General features: G+C 39.7%; 1 protein-coding gene across 3 annotated transcripts in view; it reads left to right on the top strand.

The window, feature by feature from the left end:
* LOC106567151 (transmembrane protein 269) overlaps positions 1-21,490 on the top strand; it is a 34,795-nt gene that overhangs the window by 9,222 nt on the left and 4,083 nt on the right. The window contains exons 1-7 of one of the 3 annotated variants that reach the window (XM_014136135.2): positions 2,067-2,162; positions 2,300-2,321; positions 5,256-5,316; positions 7,995-8,142; positions 11,654-11,751; positions 14,727-14,870; positions 15,024-15,224. In XM_014136135.2, coding sequence (XP_013991610.1) covers positions 2,149-2,162; positions 2,300-2,321; positions 5,256-5,316; positions 7,995-8,142; positions 11,654-11,751; positions 14,727-14,870; positions 15,024-15,224 — 688 coding nt within the window. In that variant the 5' untranslated portion in view covers positions 2,067-2,148. Of the gene's footprint in view, positions 1-2,066; positions 2,163-2,299; positions 2,322-5,255; positions 5,317-7,994; positions 8,143-11,653; positions 11,752-14,726; positions 14,871-15,023; positions 15,225-21,490 lie in introns of those variants that run through there. The other 2 variants (XM_045693252.1, XM_045693253.1) reach the window with 2 other exon arrangements.

The raw sequence follows: 21,490 nt of genomic DNA, 5'->3' as shown, positions 1-21,490 counted from the left end.
AAGACCTTAAATGTGATAGGAAAGCATCCAACAGGAAAGTGTGATTATTGATCGTGGATCATGTATTGCTACAGTGTGGGCAGTATCAGAGGGAAAGAGAGAGACTGAGATCTAGTATGGGGGAGAAGGGGATACAGACAATTATTTTAAAGAGTATATTTAGTAGAACGCCATTAGATATAGTCTGAAATATTATTATTTAATTTTTTTTTTTTAAGTAACGGGCCTCCCATGTAGGATTTACTTTCTCCGTCTCTGGCCCACACTCCAAGTACAGTTGGTGGCGGTAATGCACAATAACGTTGGATACCAACCGCCAATAAACCCCACCGAAGAAGAAGACCAGTCCTAGCGCAACATTACTATTTATCTCTCATGGGAATCCATTGATGCAGTAGAAAGCTAAACTAGTTAAAGTGTAGGCCAATAAAGTAGGGACAATGTGTGACTGACTAACATTATATGATGGGGGTTTGACAGATCTGAAGAGCGAGAGAGACATTTTTTATTTATTTTTACCGCTGATGGTATGCTACAGTATTTTTGATTGGGCACAAAGGAAAATCATCCCATTAAATAGCCCATTGCAGCTTGATTCAAAAACAAATAGCGATTTCGGTGTAGGTTTTGATAGTGCGGGTACGATAGTGCCGCTATGGTGAGATAACTCGATCAGGTGGAATAAGACGATACGAACGCATATTTCAGAGAGCATTCCGTAAAGCACGCCCCAGTCGGCAGAGCTAAGGCATGTTGGACTTGAGCACGTTTTAAAATTAGGAACGGCCTCTCATTTTACAATGGGTCCTGTGTAGCCTAGTTATGCTAATATATTTGAGACCAGTGGTTTGCAATTAATTTCATCTTTGACTTTATAAGTAAAATATATTTCAGTAGACTACAGTGAAACAATCAGGAGTCCGAGACAGTTCGCAATAGAATGTTCCAGAGGGATGCATCGTTTACTAGGATAACTCAATTATTGGGATCATTTTACCACCAGTGTTTGGAATATATTGAGCTCGTTGACGAAGTAGACCATGGGACGCCTTTTTACACGGAGATGTAAACTATGCGATTATATTGGAGACTGAGAATAGAACATGCGGTTATCTGCCTAAGTGTTTACTGCAATTTTCTGGATTATCTTCTAATCAGAACAGAAATTATTTTACTCAACTAGAAATTTAAATAAATGTTTTTTCATTAAAAGATGGGCCTGGTTGCCATGGACTGTTTCCTCGCCTTATTCTCCTTGTGGTTATCAATGGCTGTTGGTTATTTACCAGGTAACAAGAAGTGAAAACTAAACAAGTAGTGAAGCAATAAACTCCTTATTTTACTGAACTAGAGATTGTGTCTTTGAAAAGATTGGTCTGGCTGACATGAAAAATACATTAAGGGGAAAGTATCCATAAACAGAGGATGCTTATCTTTATGCACATCTCCATATTTAAAATGCTGTCTGCCACTGTTTACACGTACACATACGTGAGTGCTTTGGGACCGGGGTGGAGACCACGGCAGCACTTGCTGCTCGTTGAGAAGAGTAAGAACGATACGTGCTTTCACGTCAGAGTCTCCAATAACACCAGAAAAAGTCGCTAGATTTATCGCTAGTCGCTTTTTTGAAAATGTGTCTGAATACTCACTAAATATAGCGACGAAGTCGCTAAATTGGCCACACTGCACAAGCTAGCGTCCACCGAACCGAAAGTGGTCCGTTGCTATGTTTCATTCTACCTTTATAAGATAAAAAATATATATATTTATACTCTGAATTAGACATTAAAACATACAGATGATGAAAGCAAAGACATTGTTTTGTTAAAACCAGATGAAACCAAACCATCTGCGAAAAATCTAAATGTTGACAACAACGATATGGAAATTTGCCATAGCGACTTCCGACTGATTATGATAGACTGCGTCACATATGTTAATGTTCATTTACAAAATAGATGACCAACTACACTTGTGTTATAACTAAATTCATCAGTAAAATTATAATATTCTCGTAATATAATTTTGAACAGTACAGTAGCCAGACAAACGAGAGACAGTTTCTTGTGCGTCACATCCGGTGGAATATTCTAGCGGATTCTTCTGTTGGACTTTAAAAGCAGGCGCGCAGAGAAGCAGACTGAGATGCGTTTTTACAGGTGAACCACTGAAACGTTATTGGGATGCAATAAACAACCACTTTGTATACATGAAGAAGTAATTATTACAGAAGAGATTCATTTAATACGATTGCTTAGTTCCATTGAAGCCGTGTCAATCATTTGCACTATTTCAGCATCATCTTTAGGTCCTTCCAGGTAAGTCAGACAGTTTAAACTATCCTCAAATCAGTTTACATAGTGCGCAGAAAATCAATTGTTGACTTCCATATATAATTATTATAAGCATTTCGGTCAATTCTATTTAGAAAGGCAATGGATTGTAGATTTTGTCCCCTAAATGTGTGACGCACCATGTATAAAATAAATTGCAGCAACCATTTTGTTTTTGTATTTAGAAAATTATTATATTTTAAAAAATACATCTACTGTGAGAATGATGCGTTTAACGCCCGAGTTTACACATTTTAGGGGCAACCCTTACGAAAAAGATTGCAGTTTGGAAACTAGTAAATGTGCAGTAACTGCAGTCGACGGTGATATTTTGGACGCAGTAATTGCAGTTTTTCTGCAAAATTACTGCAGTAAAAAAAAAAAAAAACGTATGTAGGACGCAGTATTTCCACCATACTGCACTCTGACTGCAATTTTTTTTGTAAGGTTAGTAAGGAATTTATGTAGTTGCGCGTGGCTATTGTACTGAAGAAACTGCGTAGTGTGCGCACACAATAGAGATGGGTAGAGGTCTCAACTTGAATATAACACATTTTAGCATGGACATTGCCATTGAGGACTTCAGCAATTTTATAGTCAACTGGATGGTGATTCCTATGGGTTGGGAGCTATCAGCCAGTAGACAGGTTTCCATCTACTCAAGATTATTAGACAAAAGCAATGTTGCCCCCAAAAAATTGTCATGGATATAGGTTTTTTTTTTTAAATAAAAATAATTTATCCCGCTTTCTCCCCAATTTCGTGGTATCCAATTGGTATTTAGTCTTGTCTCATCCCTGCAACTCCCGTACAGACTCAGGAGAGGCGAAGGTCGAGAGCAGTGCGTCCTCCGAAACACAACTCAACCACGGCTCTCAACCTTCGCTTCTTGACACAATGCCCACTTAACCCGGAAGCCAGCCGGTAGAAACACCGTGCACCTGGCAACCATGTCAGCATGCACTGCGCCCAGTCTGCCACAGGAGTCACTAGTGCGTGATGGGAGAAGGACATTCCTGCCGGCCAAACCCTCCCCTAACCCGGACGACGCTGGGCCAATTGTGCGCCGCCCCATGGGTCTCCCGGTCGCAGCCGGCTGCGACAGTAGGATACATTTTCTAAAGATAAACATTTTTATCCATTTTAGTGGATTTATTTTGTGAACATTTTATTCATTGCGACAAATGATGGAAACTGTTTTTCTAATACATGAGGATTGCCGAATAATTTACAAGTTACAAGAGGCACGTGATGTCACAATAAACCTCCACTCGACATTTAATTCTAAATGTCTTCTGCTTGCAAAGTCTATTTTTCAGCGATAAAAATAAAGTTTATTTGCAGGACAAGGATTGTCCTGACTTTCAACAATGTGTGAATTGCTTCACCTTGCTTTTCTGGTTGGCTGGCAAGTTTCACCATGGCACGGACTGGCGATACATTGGCGCATTAGTATTATTAGAATGTCAAATATTAGTAAATTATTGCATTCTATCCATGTGGGCTACCTGAGACATGAAACGGATAGGTTGGGAGGGCATACAAGCTGTCGCCAATTTTATTAATGCGCAATTTGCCTAAATGGGTAATGGAAACACTTCACCCACAACATTTTTATTTTACACGAAATATAATAGCATAGTATAAAGTTAGGCTACTGTAAGACAAACACCACCACATTTCTCTCACATGTGGCCAAAACTCAACTAAAATTAAATATCCTGAAAAAGTTGGCTCCACAGCCACAAATGGAGATGGCATGGGCAGCAACATTGAGGCTGTCAGACACCATAATAAAGATGAGACCTCTATCCATCTCTATGGCGCACACCCACTGGCTCAACCAATAGGGTCAACCAATAGCATAGGTAAGCAGCACTGACTGCCTTGTAATCTATGGCATTGTAGCTAAATAATGAAGTACTTTAAGTGTGTAGGATCTTGTAGTACATTTATCATGTAGTTAATGAACTAGAATTTATTGCTTTTGAAATAGATTTTCCTTTGTCATTTTCAATCTTATATGTGAGTGTATTTGACTAGACTAGATAACGCTCATATAGTGTGCTACATAACTTCCAAGATATTGATGGGTGATTGATTGAGGTACTGCAGGCATACCGTGTTATTTTATGCCTATCAGAGTCCATTCCGAGAATGATTAGAAGATTGCTCGGTCAATTATCAACTGCAGAGGATTAAACCAGTAGTGCTAATTGTTTTGTAGCATACCATAATTGACAAATAGACATGAGGCTTAAAACCTCAAGCTCTAAATAAGACATGATTTATGTGCGCCATTAGCTATTGTAGCAGTCATTTTTATGTTACTTGTTATGAAGTTGATAATGACATTAAGACTGATAGATGGCCTAATGAAAATAAAGTCATTGACTTGCAGTCAGTCAGGCATTCCTGGACACAGTATATACTGTATGATGGCCTTCCTTCAGTATGTAACCCAACTTGTATGGTGAGTCAATGAATAAGGCAGTATAATATTGGTCTGAAACGCATGATAATGTGCTATTATGCTGTTAAAGAAAAATAACAATTGCGTGTAATGTTTTGAGTTGACATTATTTGAATATACTGATTGTCCGTCTTTCAATTAAACAATGGGCCGGAACCAGAAAGAATAGTTTTAGGCTACTGGAATTCTTGCAGTTTAAAAAATGGGGCAACCTCAGAGCAGTCTCAATTTGCCCAACTGCTCTTCATCATGCCCTGCCAATAGAGCAACTTTTAATGTCAATCCAACTCATGCATAAGGCAAGTGGATGGGCCAGCTACCTGGACACACGTCTAGTTGTGGACTGAAAATTCTATTTTAAGCTTTTCATTAAGTATGCTTTTCAGTCCAGAACAAGGTTTAATCTGTTTCTGGGTAACCGTCTCTAAATGTACACTGTTTTCCAGCTGCTGTGCTGTGGGCAGACTGACGCAGAGAGAATCATGATTCTGCTGACTCCATCCTCTGGTAAGTGCTTATTGCTGGATGCCCCTGGACAAATGTGCATGACATGGTTGTGATTCTCTGTGTCAACACTAGAGTCAAGGCCTGGTAAGAATCATGCAAAACCGGTGTCGTTTTATTTGTTTATTTTTTTCACAACTCAGATCAGTTTTTTTTCTTGTACTTATACTAGCTTAGAGTTATATAGCAAGTTGTCAACTATTAAATTATAGAGTGGATAAATACATAGTTACTCATCACAATTAAATCTATAATCAAATGTTAATGCAGGTTGTATGTGATTAGGTAGAATGTAATGCTACGATAATATCTTGTTTTTTTGTAATTCTTTTTCATTTTTGTAATATTAAATTAATAGGAATTTATTTCTCAGTTAAAGTGGGAGCATGACGTTTTTTTAAATGTACATATTCCATAATTTCCCAGTTGTGAAATTTGCCCCCCATGCTCGTCTTAATAGGTAGACATCCTGGGCCTGTATTCACAGAGCGTCTCAGAGTAGGTCCCCCCTGTCTTATTGCTTATGATCTAAAAGGCAAAACTGATCCTAGATCAGGACTTCTACTCTGAGACACTGTGAATATAAGCCCAGAAATATATAAACTTAAAAGTGTGAATGTATCTGGCTCTGGCTTGATACTTGGTGGTATTTATCAGTGGTGAGACAGTATTGACTGGCCGAATTAGGGATCAGACCTGGCGTATCCTTTCCATTGAGTTATGAAACACAAGCTGGCAATTTTTTTTTTTTCCGGAAGAGTCGCTAACTGGGTCAATATTTCAATATTTTTCAATATTTGTTGACATTCTAGGCAAACAGACAAAGATTAGTGGCAGATACTGTAAATGTATCTGCATATTGATTCGCCATAGTGTACTATTTGGGGTTTTCTGGTTAGGTTGTCGAAAGCCAAGTAATGTAAAATGTAAATCAGAAATGAGAAGCATGCTTGTCAAGTGAACTTCTTAAAAGTTGTTGTTGGCTTGTGCTATGTCTCATACACTGTTTTCTTTCAGATGAAGAGTCTCTTGAACTCGACTGGCTTTGGAATCACACGAAGTTCTGTGTGCAAAACAGAATAGTAGGAACATGACTTTAACCCTTTTTCACGTACAGACGTTAGTTTGTTAGACTTTTAGTTTTAAAAAGGGTTTATATGGTAACTTTTTATTATGTTTATTTTATGTAGAGGTATATGGGTCTTTGTCGGCAGAGAATACTCTCTTGGCTACTTCTATCACCTCCGCTTATTAACTTCTGTGTGAAATCCAAACTCCATAGCGAAGCCACAGACACTCAAGAACAAAGATCCCTTTGTTTGCCTTCTTTGAAAACCCTCAGCATTGCAAGGACAAAAAACAGCCCTGGCCTTAGTGAAGTATCTAGCGTCACTGGACCTTCCGCTTTTTAAGTAAGATAACCTATCTATGATGCCTTTTTAATGCTTCAAGATTCTGGCATCATTAATTCAATGAAAGTCAAATTAAGTTTCCCTTACACTCTTCGATTACTTTAATAACCGTAATGGTGGAATTACACAGTATTACACTGATAGGAACTTTGATATAACAATACTTGGCTTTCACATAACAAATGTATAAGGAAATTATGTAATTACTCTGAAATTTCCACAAAATGCAAACTATGAAAAAACCAGAACAAGCAAACTGCTATTGACACTTTTTTAAAAGCTACCCATCCATGTCAACGTTGCTGTCATGTCCTTTTGTCATTGTTCCAGGTCACTGTTTTGCCAGTCAACTAGCCTAATTTAATCAACAGCCCAGTAGACTCATCTCAGGGTTGCACTATAGTACTATTTGTGGACAGTCCATTACTATAGTATAGTACCATGTGTGGACAGTCACTTACTCTCTCCCCACCAGCCTGTCTCAGCTATACATGCACTATATATTTGCTGAATAAGTATTCCGTGACTATGAGAATATTAACACTACCAAATGATGGTTACTGTACATACTGTGCCAGCCCCTATTCTGAAAAGTGGATTAGTCTATCGAATGGTCGGTCTCCAATAATCTTACATACTTCTTGGTAAGTGCTACTACTTTTTATTAGCTACATGAATCAATCTTGCATAGGTTTGTAAATAATGTACAATTTGTATATAAAAAATGAAGTTTCTTTGCAAATGTTCATTCTTTGATAACAAATACATTATTTAATACTGTGTAACAACTATAAAAAAAAAAATTGAAGCACAACCTAAACCACTTGTGAATTTTATTTAGGTTCTCACCTATACTTGAAATCTGCTGGTTACTAGTACTACTGTAGGTTGGATGCTGTACAGTAGGTTGGGTGCATGAGGTTTGACTTTTTCTCTTTCATTTGCATTCATCTTTTTTTCATATCTTGGTACAGCTTCTGATTCTGTCCTGGTCTTGAGGGGCCACAAGTAGCAAGCCAAACACGTTAAAGCTGATAATTTGCAAAGAAAATATTGGTTAAAGGAATGATTATCTTTTGCGTGTTTGGTTTGTTTGACATATCCGTTTAAACAGGATTTACATACTGTACAGCAGTTTAGGTGTGGCCATCAGATATGATATGGTCCTATCATATCTGTAGTGTTTTAGCTACAATCCTCTTAAGAGCAGCTAAGTGAATCTAACATAGACCACCAGCTAATAGCAATCACTGTCCTCACTTTTCTCAGGTTTCTTCCAGCGCACCAATAAGCTATTTCTAAGCGAGCAGGCCACGGGTGTCCAGCTCAAGGAGTTTGTACGCAAAAATGCAGCCAATGCCATGTCTATGGCCAACATGCTCATGGGCATGGCCTCTATTCTCTGCAGCCTGAACGGGTGAGTGAACACAGCATACAGTATCTGATTTTTCTTTGACAAAACCATACTATAGCTAACATAGACAGTGGCAGTGTTATGTTATTATTGCATACATCTTTGTTATATCTGTGAGGCTTTTCTTTTTTGAATGTCCAGTTGACACAAGTGCATGTCCTGCCAAAAAAAATGGCTGAGCTGTTGAGGGAACACAGATGAACACAAGCAGCTTATCAAGGTCAGGTCGTCTGACCGTCGGCTCATGCAGCACACATCAACCACCACCCTTAAAGCATTGGTGGTGTTAAATAATATACTGTTTCTGAAGTGTATATGGCATGAAAAGCCGTCAGTAAGTAGAAGATACCTTTTACGATATTTTATGTCAACAAAGCAGCCCTAAAGGGAATTTTAAGATCCTACGTCGACTGCATGTCACACCTGTGTCTAGGTACAGTTTCTGGAATTTGCCTTCCATAGAAAAAATGTGGTCAGAGGTTCTACAGGAGATTGCTAAAGTTTATTTGAATGCTCTCTCCAGCTGGGTGAAAAGTCTTGTATACTGGGAACAAGAGATGAGGATTTTAACACTTAACTACAAATGTATTCTTCTGCTGTGGCCATCTAATAAGGCTCCCTCAAGAAGTCAATGGGAACAAAGGATCATTGAATTAACTCCCAATGAGGTTTTCTCTACAGCATTGAAAAATAAGCCTTAACAATTCTTTAAGATGTGGGACCCCTTTTTGAACTAACTTGGCCAAAACAAAGCCCACATTTAATTTCAGGACTGCCTGGCCTGGTGCGATTCCGTTACTTGAAAGTTCTCCAACTCTACAATGCATTCGGGAAGTATTCAAACCCCTTTACTTTTTCAAAATGTTGTTACGTTAGAGCCTTATTCTAAAATCTACACACAATACCCCATAATGACAAAGCAAAAACAGTTTGTTTGAAAATTTTGCTAAAGTATTACAAATGAAAAAACAATCACATTTACATAAGTATTCAGACCCTTTACTCACTACTTTGTTGAAGCACCTTTCGCAGCGATAAGTCTCAAATCTTCTTGGGTATGACTCTACAAGCTTGTCACACCTGTATTTGGGGAGTTTCTCCCATTCTTCTCAGCAGATCCTCTCAAGCTCTGTTAGGTTGGATGGGGAGCGTTGCTGCACAGCTATTTTTCAGGTCTCTCAAGAGATGTTCAATCGGCTTCAAGTCCGGGCTCTGGCTGGGCCACTCAAGAACATTCAGAGACTTGTACCGAAGTGTGCTTAGGGTCGTTGTCCTGTTGGAAGGTAAACCCCAGTCTGAGGTCCTGAGCACTCTGGAGTGAAGATCTCTCTGTACTTTGCTTCGTTCATCTTTCCCTCGATCCTGACTAGTCTCTCAGTCCCTGCCGCTGAAAAACATCCCCACAGCATGATGCTGCCACCGCAATGCTTCACCGTAGCGATGGTGCCAGGTTTCCTCCAGACGTGATGCTTGGCATTCAGACCGAATAGTTCAGTCTTGGTTTCATCAGATGAGAGAATCTTGTTTCTCATGGTCTGAGAGTCCTTAAGGTGCCTTTTGGCGAACTCCAAGCGGGCTGTCATGGGCCTTTTACCGAGGAGTGGCTTCCGCCTGGACACTCTACCTACCATAAAGGCCTGATTGGTGCAGTGCTGCAGATATGGTTATCCTTCTGGAAGGTTCTCCCATCTCCACAGAGGAACTCTGGGGCTCTGTCAGAGTGACCATTGGGTTCTTGGTCACCTCCCTGACCAAGGCCCTTCTCCCCCGATTGCTTAGTTTGGCCAGGCAGCCAGGTCCTGAGTGCTCTGGAGCGAAGATCTCTGTACTTTGCAAAGTTCATCTTTCCCTCGATCCTGACTAGTCTCCCAGTCCCTGCCGCTGAAAAACATCCCCACAGCATGATGCTGCTGCCACCATGCTTCACCCTAGGGATGGTGCCAGGTTTCCTCCAGACGTGACGCTTGGCATTCAGGCCAAAGAGTTCAGTCTCCACAGAGGAACTCTGGAGCTCTCTGAGTGACCACTGGGTTCTTGGTCACCTCCCTGACTAAGGACCTTCTCCCCCGATTGCTAAGTTTGGCAGGGCGGCCAGCTCTAGGGAGAGTATTAGTGGTTCCAAACTTCGTCCATTTAACAATGATGGAGGCCACTGTGTTCTTGGGGACCTTGAATGCTGCAGAAATGTTTTGGTACCCTTCCCCAGATCTGTGCCTCGACACAATCCTGTCTTGGAGCTCTACGGACAATTCCTTTGACCTCATGGCTTGGTTTTTGCTCTGACGTGCACTTTCAATTGTGGGACCTTATATAGACAGGTGTGTGCCTTTCCAAATCATGTCCAAACAATTGAATTTACCACAGGTGTACTCTAATCAAGTTGTAGAAACATCTCAAGGACGATCAATGGAAACGGGATGCACATGATCTGAATATCGAGTGTCATAGCTAAGGGTCTGACTAGTTAAGTAAGGTATTTCTATTTTTATTTTATTTTTTGAAATTAGCTAATTCTAAAACCTGTTTTCGCTTTGTCATTATGGGGTATTGTGTGTAGATTTGAGGTGCAAAAAATATTTTATCCATTTTAGAATAAGGATGTCACGTAACAATGTGGAAAAAGTCAAGGGGTCTGAATACTTTCCGAATGCACTGTATGTTGGCTTTTTTTTACTCTTTTTAAATACTTGACCTCTGTTATTGTGTAGTCTGGTGCTTGTATGTCTATGATCTGCATAAATCCATTTGAATTTGACAGCACCCCGTTTGACTTGAACAAAACCTTCCATACATATTTGGTCATTGTAGGAAATGGAAAATATACACTTTGAGATTTAATAGCTTACAAACAGGGTTGTCAAACTTTTAAAAAATCATTTCTGTTTTTTTTAAAATATTTTAATAGAAATTAAAAAAAATCTCTAACATAAATTAGCAAAAAAATGTGAGAAATAAATAATAAAATAGTTTGACCACACTGTAAGCTTTGAAGTTATATGAAACTCAACCATTTATCTTTTCCAGTGACGAAGACATGGATGTGTCATGATATTGGTGGTATGCAAAATGGGTCAACTTTGAGCACCTTTATCTCCTGTGTTTTAGCATTCAGGGAAAAAAGTAACTTAATGACCACTTCTTCCATGGACCAACATGTATGGAAAGTGTTGTTTAAATCAAAAGTGATGCTGTCAAAAAAATTGTTTTTTGATTGTTTTGTCTGTTCATCTTGTTTGTCTATTTTTGTATCTAAGTTATGCTCTTTATTCCCGAGCGTTTATAGTTTTTTTGTCTTGTTTTCGTGTATGATATTTGTGTTTTTCTTACTCTGTAAAAGCCACAAGTTAATCCAAAAATAAAAAGCAGCCCTTGGTGTGACATTGCCTTAAGTACAGTGGTAATAAACAAGTAATCCATAGGTTACTGTGTAATTACATTTGTATCATGTAATGTCTTAGTATTGTCATTTCTATATTGTAAAACTGCAACCCAACATTTGACCCTCCTTTTGCAGCCACCAACATGCAGCCTGCTGGCTGGTCCTGATTGGCTACCTGCTGGATTTGGCAGATGGGGCAGTTGCCAGGCGACTGGATGCATGCTCTCCACTAGGTGAGTGGAGTGGTGTCCAATACCTCTAGCCAGGGCTAAACTTCAACTGAGACACTGATGATTCACTAGCCTGAAACATGTAGTTATGACAAGGACTATGAGAGGGAAAGACACCACAAACAGGATCAGGCTAGTGATGCACACAACCCAGCCATCCACTACTGGCGCTGGTCATTACAGCTGATGGATCAAATGGCCTAATGGGCAATGGTTACGACCTTAAAAGACAAATAAAAGGAGCTATGTATAATTCAGAAGATCATTTACCGACCTACAGTGCATTCGGAAAGTATTCAGACCCCTTGATTTTTTTTCCCCCACATTTTGATACGTTACAGGCTTATTCTAAAATTAATTAAATACATTTGTCCCTCATCAATATGCACACAATACCCCATAATGACAAAGCGAAAACAGGTTTTTAGACATTTTTGCTAATTTATTAAAAATAAAAAACAGAAACCTTATTTACATAAGTATTCAGACCCTTTATGAGACTCAAAATTGAGCTCGGGTGCATCCTGTTTCCATTGATCATCCTTGAGATGTTTCTACAACTTGATTGGAGTCCACCTGTGGTAAATTCAATTGAATGGACATCATTTTGAAAGGCACACACCTGTCTATATAAGGTCCCACCGTTGACAGCCATGTCAGCAAAAACCAAGCCATGAGGTCAAAGGAATTGTGCGTAGAGCTCCGAGACAGGATTGTGTCGAGGCACATATCTGGGTAAGGGTACCAAAAAATGTCTGCAGCATTGAAAGTCCCCAAGAACACAGTGGCCTCCATCATTCTTAAATGGAAGAAGTTTGGAACCACCAAGATTCTTCCTAGAGCTGGCCGCCCTGCCAAACTTAGCAATCGGGGGAGAAGGGCCTTAGTCAGGGATGTGACCAAGAACCCGTTGGTCACTCGGAGAGCTCCTGAGTTCCTCTGTGGAGATTGATCTATTTGGCCTGAATGCCAAGCGTCGCGTCTGGAGGAAACCTGGCACTATCCCTACGGTGAAGCATGGCGGCGGCAGCATCATGCTGTGGGGATGTTTTTCAGCGGCAGGGACTGGGAGACTAGTCAGGATCGAGGGAAAGATGAACTTTGCAAAGTACAGAGATCTTCACTCCAGAGCACTCAGGACCTCAGACTGGGGCTAAGGTTTACCTTCCAACAGGACAACGACCCTAAGCACACAGCCAAAAGAAACGTTGGAGTGGCTTCGGAACATGTCTCTGAATTTCCTTGAGTGGCCCAGCCAGAGCCTGGACTTGAACCCGATCGAACATCTCTGGAGAGGCCTGAAAACAGCTGTGCAGCAACGCTCCCTTTCCAACCTGACAGAGCTTGAGAGGATCTGCAGAGAAGACTGGAAGAATCTCCCCAAATACAAGTGTGCCAAGCTTGTAGCATCATACCCAAGAAGACTTGAGGCTGTAATCACTGCGTCAACAAACAATTGAGTTAAGGGTCTGAATACTTATGTAAATGTGATCTCATTTTTTCCACAACAAAAACATTTTATTAGCAAAAAAAAATCTGTTTTTGCTTTGCATTATGAGGTATTGTGTGTAGATTGATGAGAAAGAAACTATTTTAGCAATTTCAGAATAAGGCTGTAACGTAACAAAAGTCAAGGGGTCTGAATACTTTCCAATTGCACTGTATATGCATATTTTAGAGGTAGAACCCAATCAGCATAAACAAAAAAGGTGCTATCCAGAACCTTAAAAGGTTATTTGTCTGTCCCCATAGGAGAACCCTTAGTAGAACCCTTTTGGTTCCATGTAAAACTGTTGGGTTTCAACAGAGGGTTCTACATGGAACCCAAAATAGATTTTTACCTGGAACCAAAAAGGGTTCTCCTATGGGACAGTAGGTTACGTACTGCAACAAGTTTGGTCCAAAGTTTGGTTACAAAGACGCCATTAAACATTCTTGAATGTAAGGGAGAATCCAAAGGGAACTTAAGTGACAGCAAACCAAAGAAAAAACGAATCTCGTTGCAGTAAGTGTACTTCCTGTCATTTAGCTGTGCTGATCGGCTTCTATCTCTGTATGTAGTTCAGTAAATGATGTTCTCTGCATTGCAGTGGTTCCATGTCTTTGTTGAATTATGTCTGCCATAGACTGTTGTGTATTATTAGGAAATAGCCTAGCTAATGATTCAATAAAAATACGTTTATTTTTGTATTTTTTAAGCAAACTCCTATTGTACACGACACAGCATATTCTCAAGTGATCACAACGGGATATGACGTAATAAAAAGGCACATACAGGTGGCTTTATACATAACGACCTCCTGTGTGCAGATAGTCACGTCTACACTGCCATGGATCCCACGGCTGCCTGAAATAGCTCCCAGCAGGTGCACCACAATGCATCGTCACCCGGATATTTCAGGGGCTTTGTGTTCCATCAGTGTTTTTCTGCATGACTTTGCAGGTGGGTGTTGTTGTGCCCCTGTCTTTGTGTCAATTGAACTTTCACTTTCCGACTAAGCAATCTGATTCGGGGGGCTCATGCTCCAATTGTCTGTTTTATCCCAATGCTTTGGGCCCTCAACATATCTGAAATTGCTGAAATTGTTGACCCCTGTGCTGTGGAATTCCATCTCGTTCATTGGAGCTGGGGTCAGAATCACCTCCTGCTCGTTGCTCGGTGACAACATGCTCCATGCTTTGGGGGGGACAAACGGACTGTGGCATTTGGGAATGTTGTTTACAAAGGAAAGTGGCAGGCCTGTTATGCTGACACCGACATTTCCACTACAGATGGACCCTTTTTACATAAACACAAACGCTCACACAGGAAAGGGAGAAGTAGACCATTGGCATAAACAAGATTAGATCAACTTGTTTTTTCTTATGTTAGCAGTGAACTAACCTCACAGCAGTAGCATGTAGACATTAATCTGACATGTGAGACAAGTCATAAGACAAATGTATAACTAGTCACTTACTATCTTTCTCTGGTTCAGGTGCTAAACTGGATGATTTTGCAGATTTCACAACCTTTGGGATTGCAACATCATTGCTCCTGAGGACACATGCCTTAATAGACAACATCCTGTGCATGTGCTATGTCCTGTCTGTGTTTGTCCGCCTCTGCTTCTTCTCCAGCGGTAAGTGACGCAGAAAGAAAACGTGAAATGCTAGGATAGATGGCATGATCAATTTCAGTCTTCATGTATTTATCATTCAAAGTACAGTCTAGGCTGAATAAAGTCTGTCTTCATTTAGGTCTTGTCTCTCTTTCTGTGGTTATTCATCTCCAGGCATCCCCTTCATGTACCGTGGCCTGCCATGTATCTACTCTTCCGCCATCCTGGCCTGTCTCTCCCTGCTGACCGGAGGTAACGTGGTGATCCTGCGGGTCACTGCTGTGGCCATGATCCTCTTCATGGTCAACCAGGGCTTCTACCCTCACGACAGGGTCCTGGAGTCACAGGCCTGGAAGAAGGTGGTCTACGCTGGAGGTAATACACCAGATACGGTGTTTCTTTATCTTGGTCCAGGGGACACAAAGGAGTGCACTATTTAGTTTTTGCCCTAGCACTACACAACTGATTCAATTAATCAAAGGGTTGATGATGAGTTAATTAGTGGAATCGTATGTGTAGTGCTAGCCTCGTACAACCAGCCTGATCTCGCAAGCATGCGTAAATCATTTGCTGCACGGATCATTTTATATACGCTCGCAGGATCAGGCTGGTTATACGAGGCTAGTGTAGTGCTACGGCAAAAACCCAATGGTTCATCCCTTTGTGTCCCCAGGGTTAACGAACTGCACCAGTAGAATAGGTTGTAGAGAGGTATTGAAAATGAGAATTTAAGTAAAAAAAATGTTTTTTTAAAAGCTGAGGCTACACGTTCAAATCAACGGCCCTCGTCCACCCTGTCCTGCCAACCCCTGGAGGCCTCTTCCCCAGAACAACTGTATCACGTTCTGCACTTTGTGTTACTTTACCTTTAGTTTATGTTTTTATTTTATTTTTTTACGTAGCTTCTGCTCACCTCCCCTCTTTCTTCACGTTTCTCACTACACAATCGTGAATTATTATTCTTTACGTTTTACGGGTGAAACATCCATGCAGCATCTGCATGCCAACCATTTTCATGGGGGAAAATGCATTTAGATATTTTTGAATTATGTACAGTGTTTTCGTGAACAACTTTTAAAGCAGATGTTAAACTGTATTTTATCAGTGTTTTGTTTCAATCAAAGCACATATTTTGCTAAAGTCTCATAAAAAAAATGAGGTGGATTTTTTTTGTCTTACAGTGACGTTATACTATTATATTCAGTTATGTTGAATACTAATGAATCATTATGTGATGTTGCAGATATTGATTCAGCTTTGATCTAACTTTATTAAATGAGCACTGTTCTCCATTCCAAGGTTTCTATATTAGATTTTTGATAGAAACATCTGTTTTTTGTTTTTTAAATGTATTCAGTTAAGTTTGTTAATTTTCCGACTTGATTTACTAGTTTTTATTCAGTTTTAGTTTGATAAAAACATTTGTATTTTATATTATTCCGTTTTTGGTGTTAGGGACAGAAAGTAGCCTGCATGGGAAGCTATCAGCCATGTTTGCGTTGTAGGTTCTAGTTCTTCCCTGTTAGCTAGTAGTCTCGGAAATCCCAGACCTAGAGCAACAGCACATGTTGGATTCTCTTGGACATTTCAACAACAACAAATTCTGGGGAGGTTTTTCTTCAGACTGACAACTCTCCCAACAAATCGTGAGTTTGGCTAGGAGGGCCAAGCTTGAAAAATGGAACACTTTTTGTAGCCTGTAGAAAGACGTCTCATAATGTTGCGACTTGAGAAAGGTTTTCAGGCAAAACCTTTGCAGTGGTTTTAGTGAAGGCAGAGGATGCAAACTAGCCACTTGCGAAATGCACTCATTAAAAATAACCTCTGTGATCTCCTTCTCACTAGCTAGCTACTACGTTGTGTCCGGCAAGGATGTTGACGCTAGGCCGTGACATCAGGCATTTCAATAGAGATCATTACATGGAAATAACACATTTTTGCATGAACATTGCCATTGAGGGCTTCCACCATTTTAAAGTAGTCAATTGGATCACATAATTCCATTCAGGTCATCAGGAGGGATCAGACAATGAATTATACTTGTGAGCAAACATTCCATAACTTGAGGTGGCAGTAAATCGCCAACACATTTCCAGGTGGCCATATGCAACCTTTCAGTTTGTTTACCAACTCATAGAAGTATTAGAAAAAGAAAATTGACTACTTCAAAATGGAGATGGCCTCAATGGAGCTGTCCGTGCTCCCACAGATGCCATCTCGCCCGCCAGCCTCTGATGAATTGTCTGCTTTCAGAGCGCCTCAGAAAGAGACTTGACTGGAAGCCTATGGCAGGAGTGGATGATCTCTGCCCATCACCATCTAGCTCAACCCTTAGAACCTTCGCCTAAGTGTGCTGCATCAAGGAGCCAGTATTGTTTTTGTGTGCAACAAAGAGAACCCTCTGAATCAGAACTCGGTTAGCTTGTGCAATATGGAAATACACTGCCTATTCTTGCCAATTCACAGCTGCTTTTGTAGTATCTTCTAAGAAGTGTTCGACACTTCAAACTGCCAGTGGCAAGCCAGCTCCCACAGAGATGGGTCCAACAATCTCCTCCAGTTCTTTATAGTAGTCGTAGCGTTCTGCGTCATTGGTATAAAAAATATTGTGTTTTTACTTTTTACTGGGATAGTGTTCTGCACAACGACATACTGTACATCATTCTGCCTCTGATGGCATCTTTACTTTTCTATTTGAAAACAGTGTACATCACGTTACAGGATGGCTAGCACGTTACGCTGGCTAGCTATTAGCATGAACGGTGATGTTTAGAAGCTGTGGCGATATGTCCCTACTACCTCGGGTTCTGGGAAGTTATTTCAGCATAATTAATTTTACCGACACAATAAGATCCCATCTTGTCTAGCCTATTTTGTTTTATCAACAATTGCAAAGTTTACCGAAACGTTTTCTCTTTCCATCAGTCCTGTCATGTTTTTTTTTTATCGACATGCAATTTATTTGCATGAAAAGGTTTGTTGGAAACCTGGTTAATAACAACAGGCCCGTCAATTCAAGTGATCAGTCTGCTGCACATAGGGTACAATGTGTGTGGGAGGTAAATTCAATTGTTGTTTATAGTTACAACAATTTGGTGAAGTTTCTACACCAGACAAAGACATCCAATCATGTGTGGGTGAGTGAGAACAGGAGGAAGGGAAGCGGAGCAGAGGGAGCAATGGCTACCTAAAAACAAATTAATCTGTGTAAAGTAGAGAATCCCGCACATGTGCAGACGGTCCGGTTGTTTACCTATTGGGAAGTGGCATCCAGAGAATTTAGTCCACACAGCCACTCTGTAAAACCCCCAAAACTTTTCTGGGATAGTTAATATAGCCCATTTTAGAGATGTTTAAACAATTCTTCAAAAAATGGATGTTTGGTCCTGTGAAATCTATTGGAATGTTGATACCAGGGGCCTCATTTATAAACGTGAGTATGTAAAAATAAATATACCCCAAAATGTTTTCCCACTTCTAAAAACTGAACTTCATGTGAGAATGTCTTTAGACCATGTGTACGCATATCTTCTAGTGGTTGTAGTATTGTATTGCAAGTAGAATTTTGCAAATGGGGGATATTATGACACTTATTCATAATCACAAGATGCAGCCATTTGCCGTTAGTGAGAAGAGCAAAAAAAATAATATTTAATCTAAAATAATGAGACTTAGGAATCTATTTACTATTTTATTTTCATGACCATTGCAGAATAAATTCCTCGCCTTTTCTGGCAATGATGGGTTCATATTCCTGAAGTAGCCATGAAACAAATTACTATGCGCATCTCTCATTTAATTGGGCCTATGTAAATAGGTTATGTATTTCAAGTTTATCTGTATGTGATCCCATAGGCAGCGCCGTTTTATTGCCTACAGACTAATTTACCAGGTGAACCTCGAGACAGTTGATTTTTTTTACTTTGAAGTAGGCCTATGTATGCTACTGCTGTATGTCATTTCAATATGTTTTGAGAAGCTTAGACAATGTTTCAGAATTGAAATCAAACATTATGCTGACAGGTCCACAATAATTTGCCATTGTAGCCTACTTCTAATATAACTACTGCTTCTAAATTGTTTCCAAATATACAATAAATCAAACAGAATGTGCGGACAGGCATTTGGTATAGGCAGCCCAGTGTAATACAAAATACTCAGAAGTAATTAAAATACGTATTTCAAATACATGTAACAGAAATACTGCCCATCTCTATAGGCAGCATGCATGTTTAATTTGAAAAAGTTACTGCAAAATATCAAAATATTCTGCCCACACCTCTACAGAAATGTGATCAAATATGCTATTGTTCATTTACAAACTGTTGTGACCTAATTCCAATAGTATCAAATTATATACCATAAAAGGTGGAGGGTGTTTTCTGGGCGGAGTTTGATGCTCGTTCACGAATGCACAGTTTTACGACAGGAAAAAATGCATTTATGGCTTGCACCAAGTTTTATTAATCAATTTTTTGACATGCATATTCTTTTCAGAAATGGCACAAGCAGATATTTGGTATAACATTTACACAATGGCTATGAGGCCCCAACCGTGCGTACATTTCTTACTAAATTATGACATTTGTGGAGATTCTAGGATTTGCGTGCGCCACAAATGATTGGGATTTATCAAACTGTAATATATACGCATGTCTTCATTGATAAATCAGAGCCATACTATATTTGTGTGCTCATGAATGAACGTTACAACCCTGCCTGGAAAACACCCTCCATTCACCTTTTATGGAAACAACCAAAACACCCTCCATTCACCTTTTATGGAAACAACCAAAACACCCTCCATTCACCTTTTATGGAAACAACCAAAACACCCTCCATTCACCTTTTATGGTAACAAACAAAACACCCTCCATTCACCTTTTATGGTAACAACCAAAACACCCTCCATTCACCTTTTATGGAAACAACCAAAACACCCTCCATTCACCTTTTATGGAAACAACCAAAACACCCTCCATTCACCTTTTATGGAAACAACCAAAACACCCTCCATTCACCTTTTATGGAAACAACCAAAACACCCTCCATTCACCTTTTATGGAAACAACCAAAACACCCTCCATTCACCTTTTATGGAAACAACCAAAAACACCCTCCATTCACCTTTTATGGTAACAAACAAAAACACCCTCCATTCACCTTTTATGGAAACAACCAAAAACACCCTCCATTCACCTTTTATGGAAACAACCAAAAACACCCTCCATTCACCTTTTATGGAAACAACCAAAAACACCCTCCATTCACCTTTTATGGAAACAACCAAAAACACCCTCCATTCAACTTTTATGGAAACAACCAAAAACACCCTCCATTCACCTTTTATGGAAACAACCAAAAACACCCTCCATTCACCTTTTATGGAAACAACCAAAACACCCTCCATTCACCTTTTATGGAAACAACCAAAACACCCTCCATTCACCTTTTATGGAAACAACCAAAACACCCTCCATTCACCTTTTATGGAAACAACCAAAACACCCTCCATTCACCTTTTATGGAAACAACCAAAACACCCTCCATTCACCTTTTATGGAAACAACCAAAACACCCTCCATTCACCTTTTATGGAAACAACCAAAACACCCTCCATTCACCTTTTATGGAAACAAAAACGTCCTCATTTGCTGAATGATTTGGAGATGTTGGTACTTGGCCATGTCTGTTTCTTAAAGAAATCAGAATAGCAAATTAGATCACATTTCTGTAGAGATGTGGGTAGAATGTTTTTAATCTTTTGCAGTGACTTTTTCACCACAAAAAAAATGCATGCCACCTATAGCGAGTGCCAAATACTGTCCGTGCATTCTGCAAGTTTGATTTGTCTAATGAAGAATTTAAAAGTAAATGCTGCCTACCGCCCACACGTCTATGCAAGATATTCTTGTTCAATATTTTGTTTGTCAATACATGATTGTGTTTCTATATCCTGCCTTGGTATACGCTATTATGTTGAGCTCCTATTGCACGGCAATACTAGCTATACATACTTACGTAGGTTACTGGTCTATTTACTTTCGAGCACAGTTGGCTATTGAATGAGCGATGGATAAATGGTAGCGTAATATTGTGTAGAGGGAATAAACCAGTTATGTCAGAAAAGGAGTAACATGGCCTGCAATATGATTGTGATTTAGGCCTATATAGGCATAATAAAAGTCAAATAAATGTATTAGGCGACATGCTGCTCTTATCAATGGCAAATGCATCCATTTTGTCATTAGGCTTACTTTTTATAATTATTACATTATTATAATTCCTGTGCAAACACTTCCATCTCCCCAAAAATAACTATATTTGCTTGCAATACAAAGATTTGCACACTTTCCCGTCAAGTTCAACATTTCTAAATACCAACCTTTGGGTAAACTTGCGCAAGCAAAGTTGGCTTTTTATGCTCACACACCTTTGATAAATGAGGCCGCAGGTACTTTAAACATGTGAGCAGTAATGCGAATCCTCCATTCAGAATAAGTTCTTACTTAAAGGGCAATTCCACCCATTTTCAACTTCATTTTCATTATCTTCTGCACAATACCAATGTCTACATATGTGAGGGGAAAAAATAAGTAAAAAAAGGACTACCCAATGACATCATCAAAAGTTTTTAAAGC

Source organism: Salmo salar, chromosome ssa13, assembly GCF_905237065.1.
Source record: "Salmo salar chromosome ssa13, Ssal_v3.1, whole genome shotgun sequence".
Classification (NCBI taxonomy): Eukaryota; Metazoa; Chordata; class Actinopteri; order Salmoniformes; family Salmonidae; genus Salmo; species Salmo salar.
Note: the sequence above shows the minus strand (reverse complement) of the source record. Positions and strands in the feature narration are given on the sequence as shown.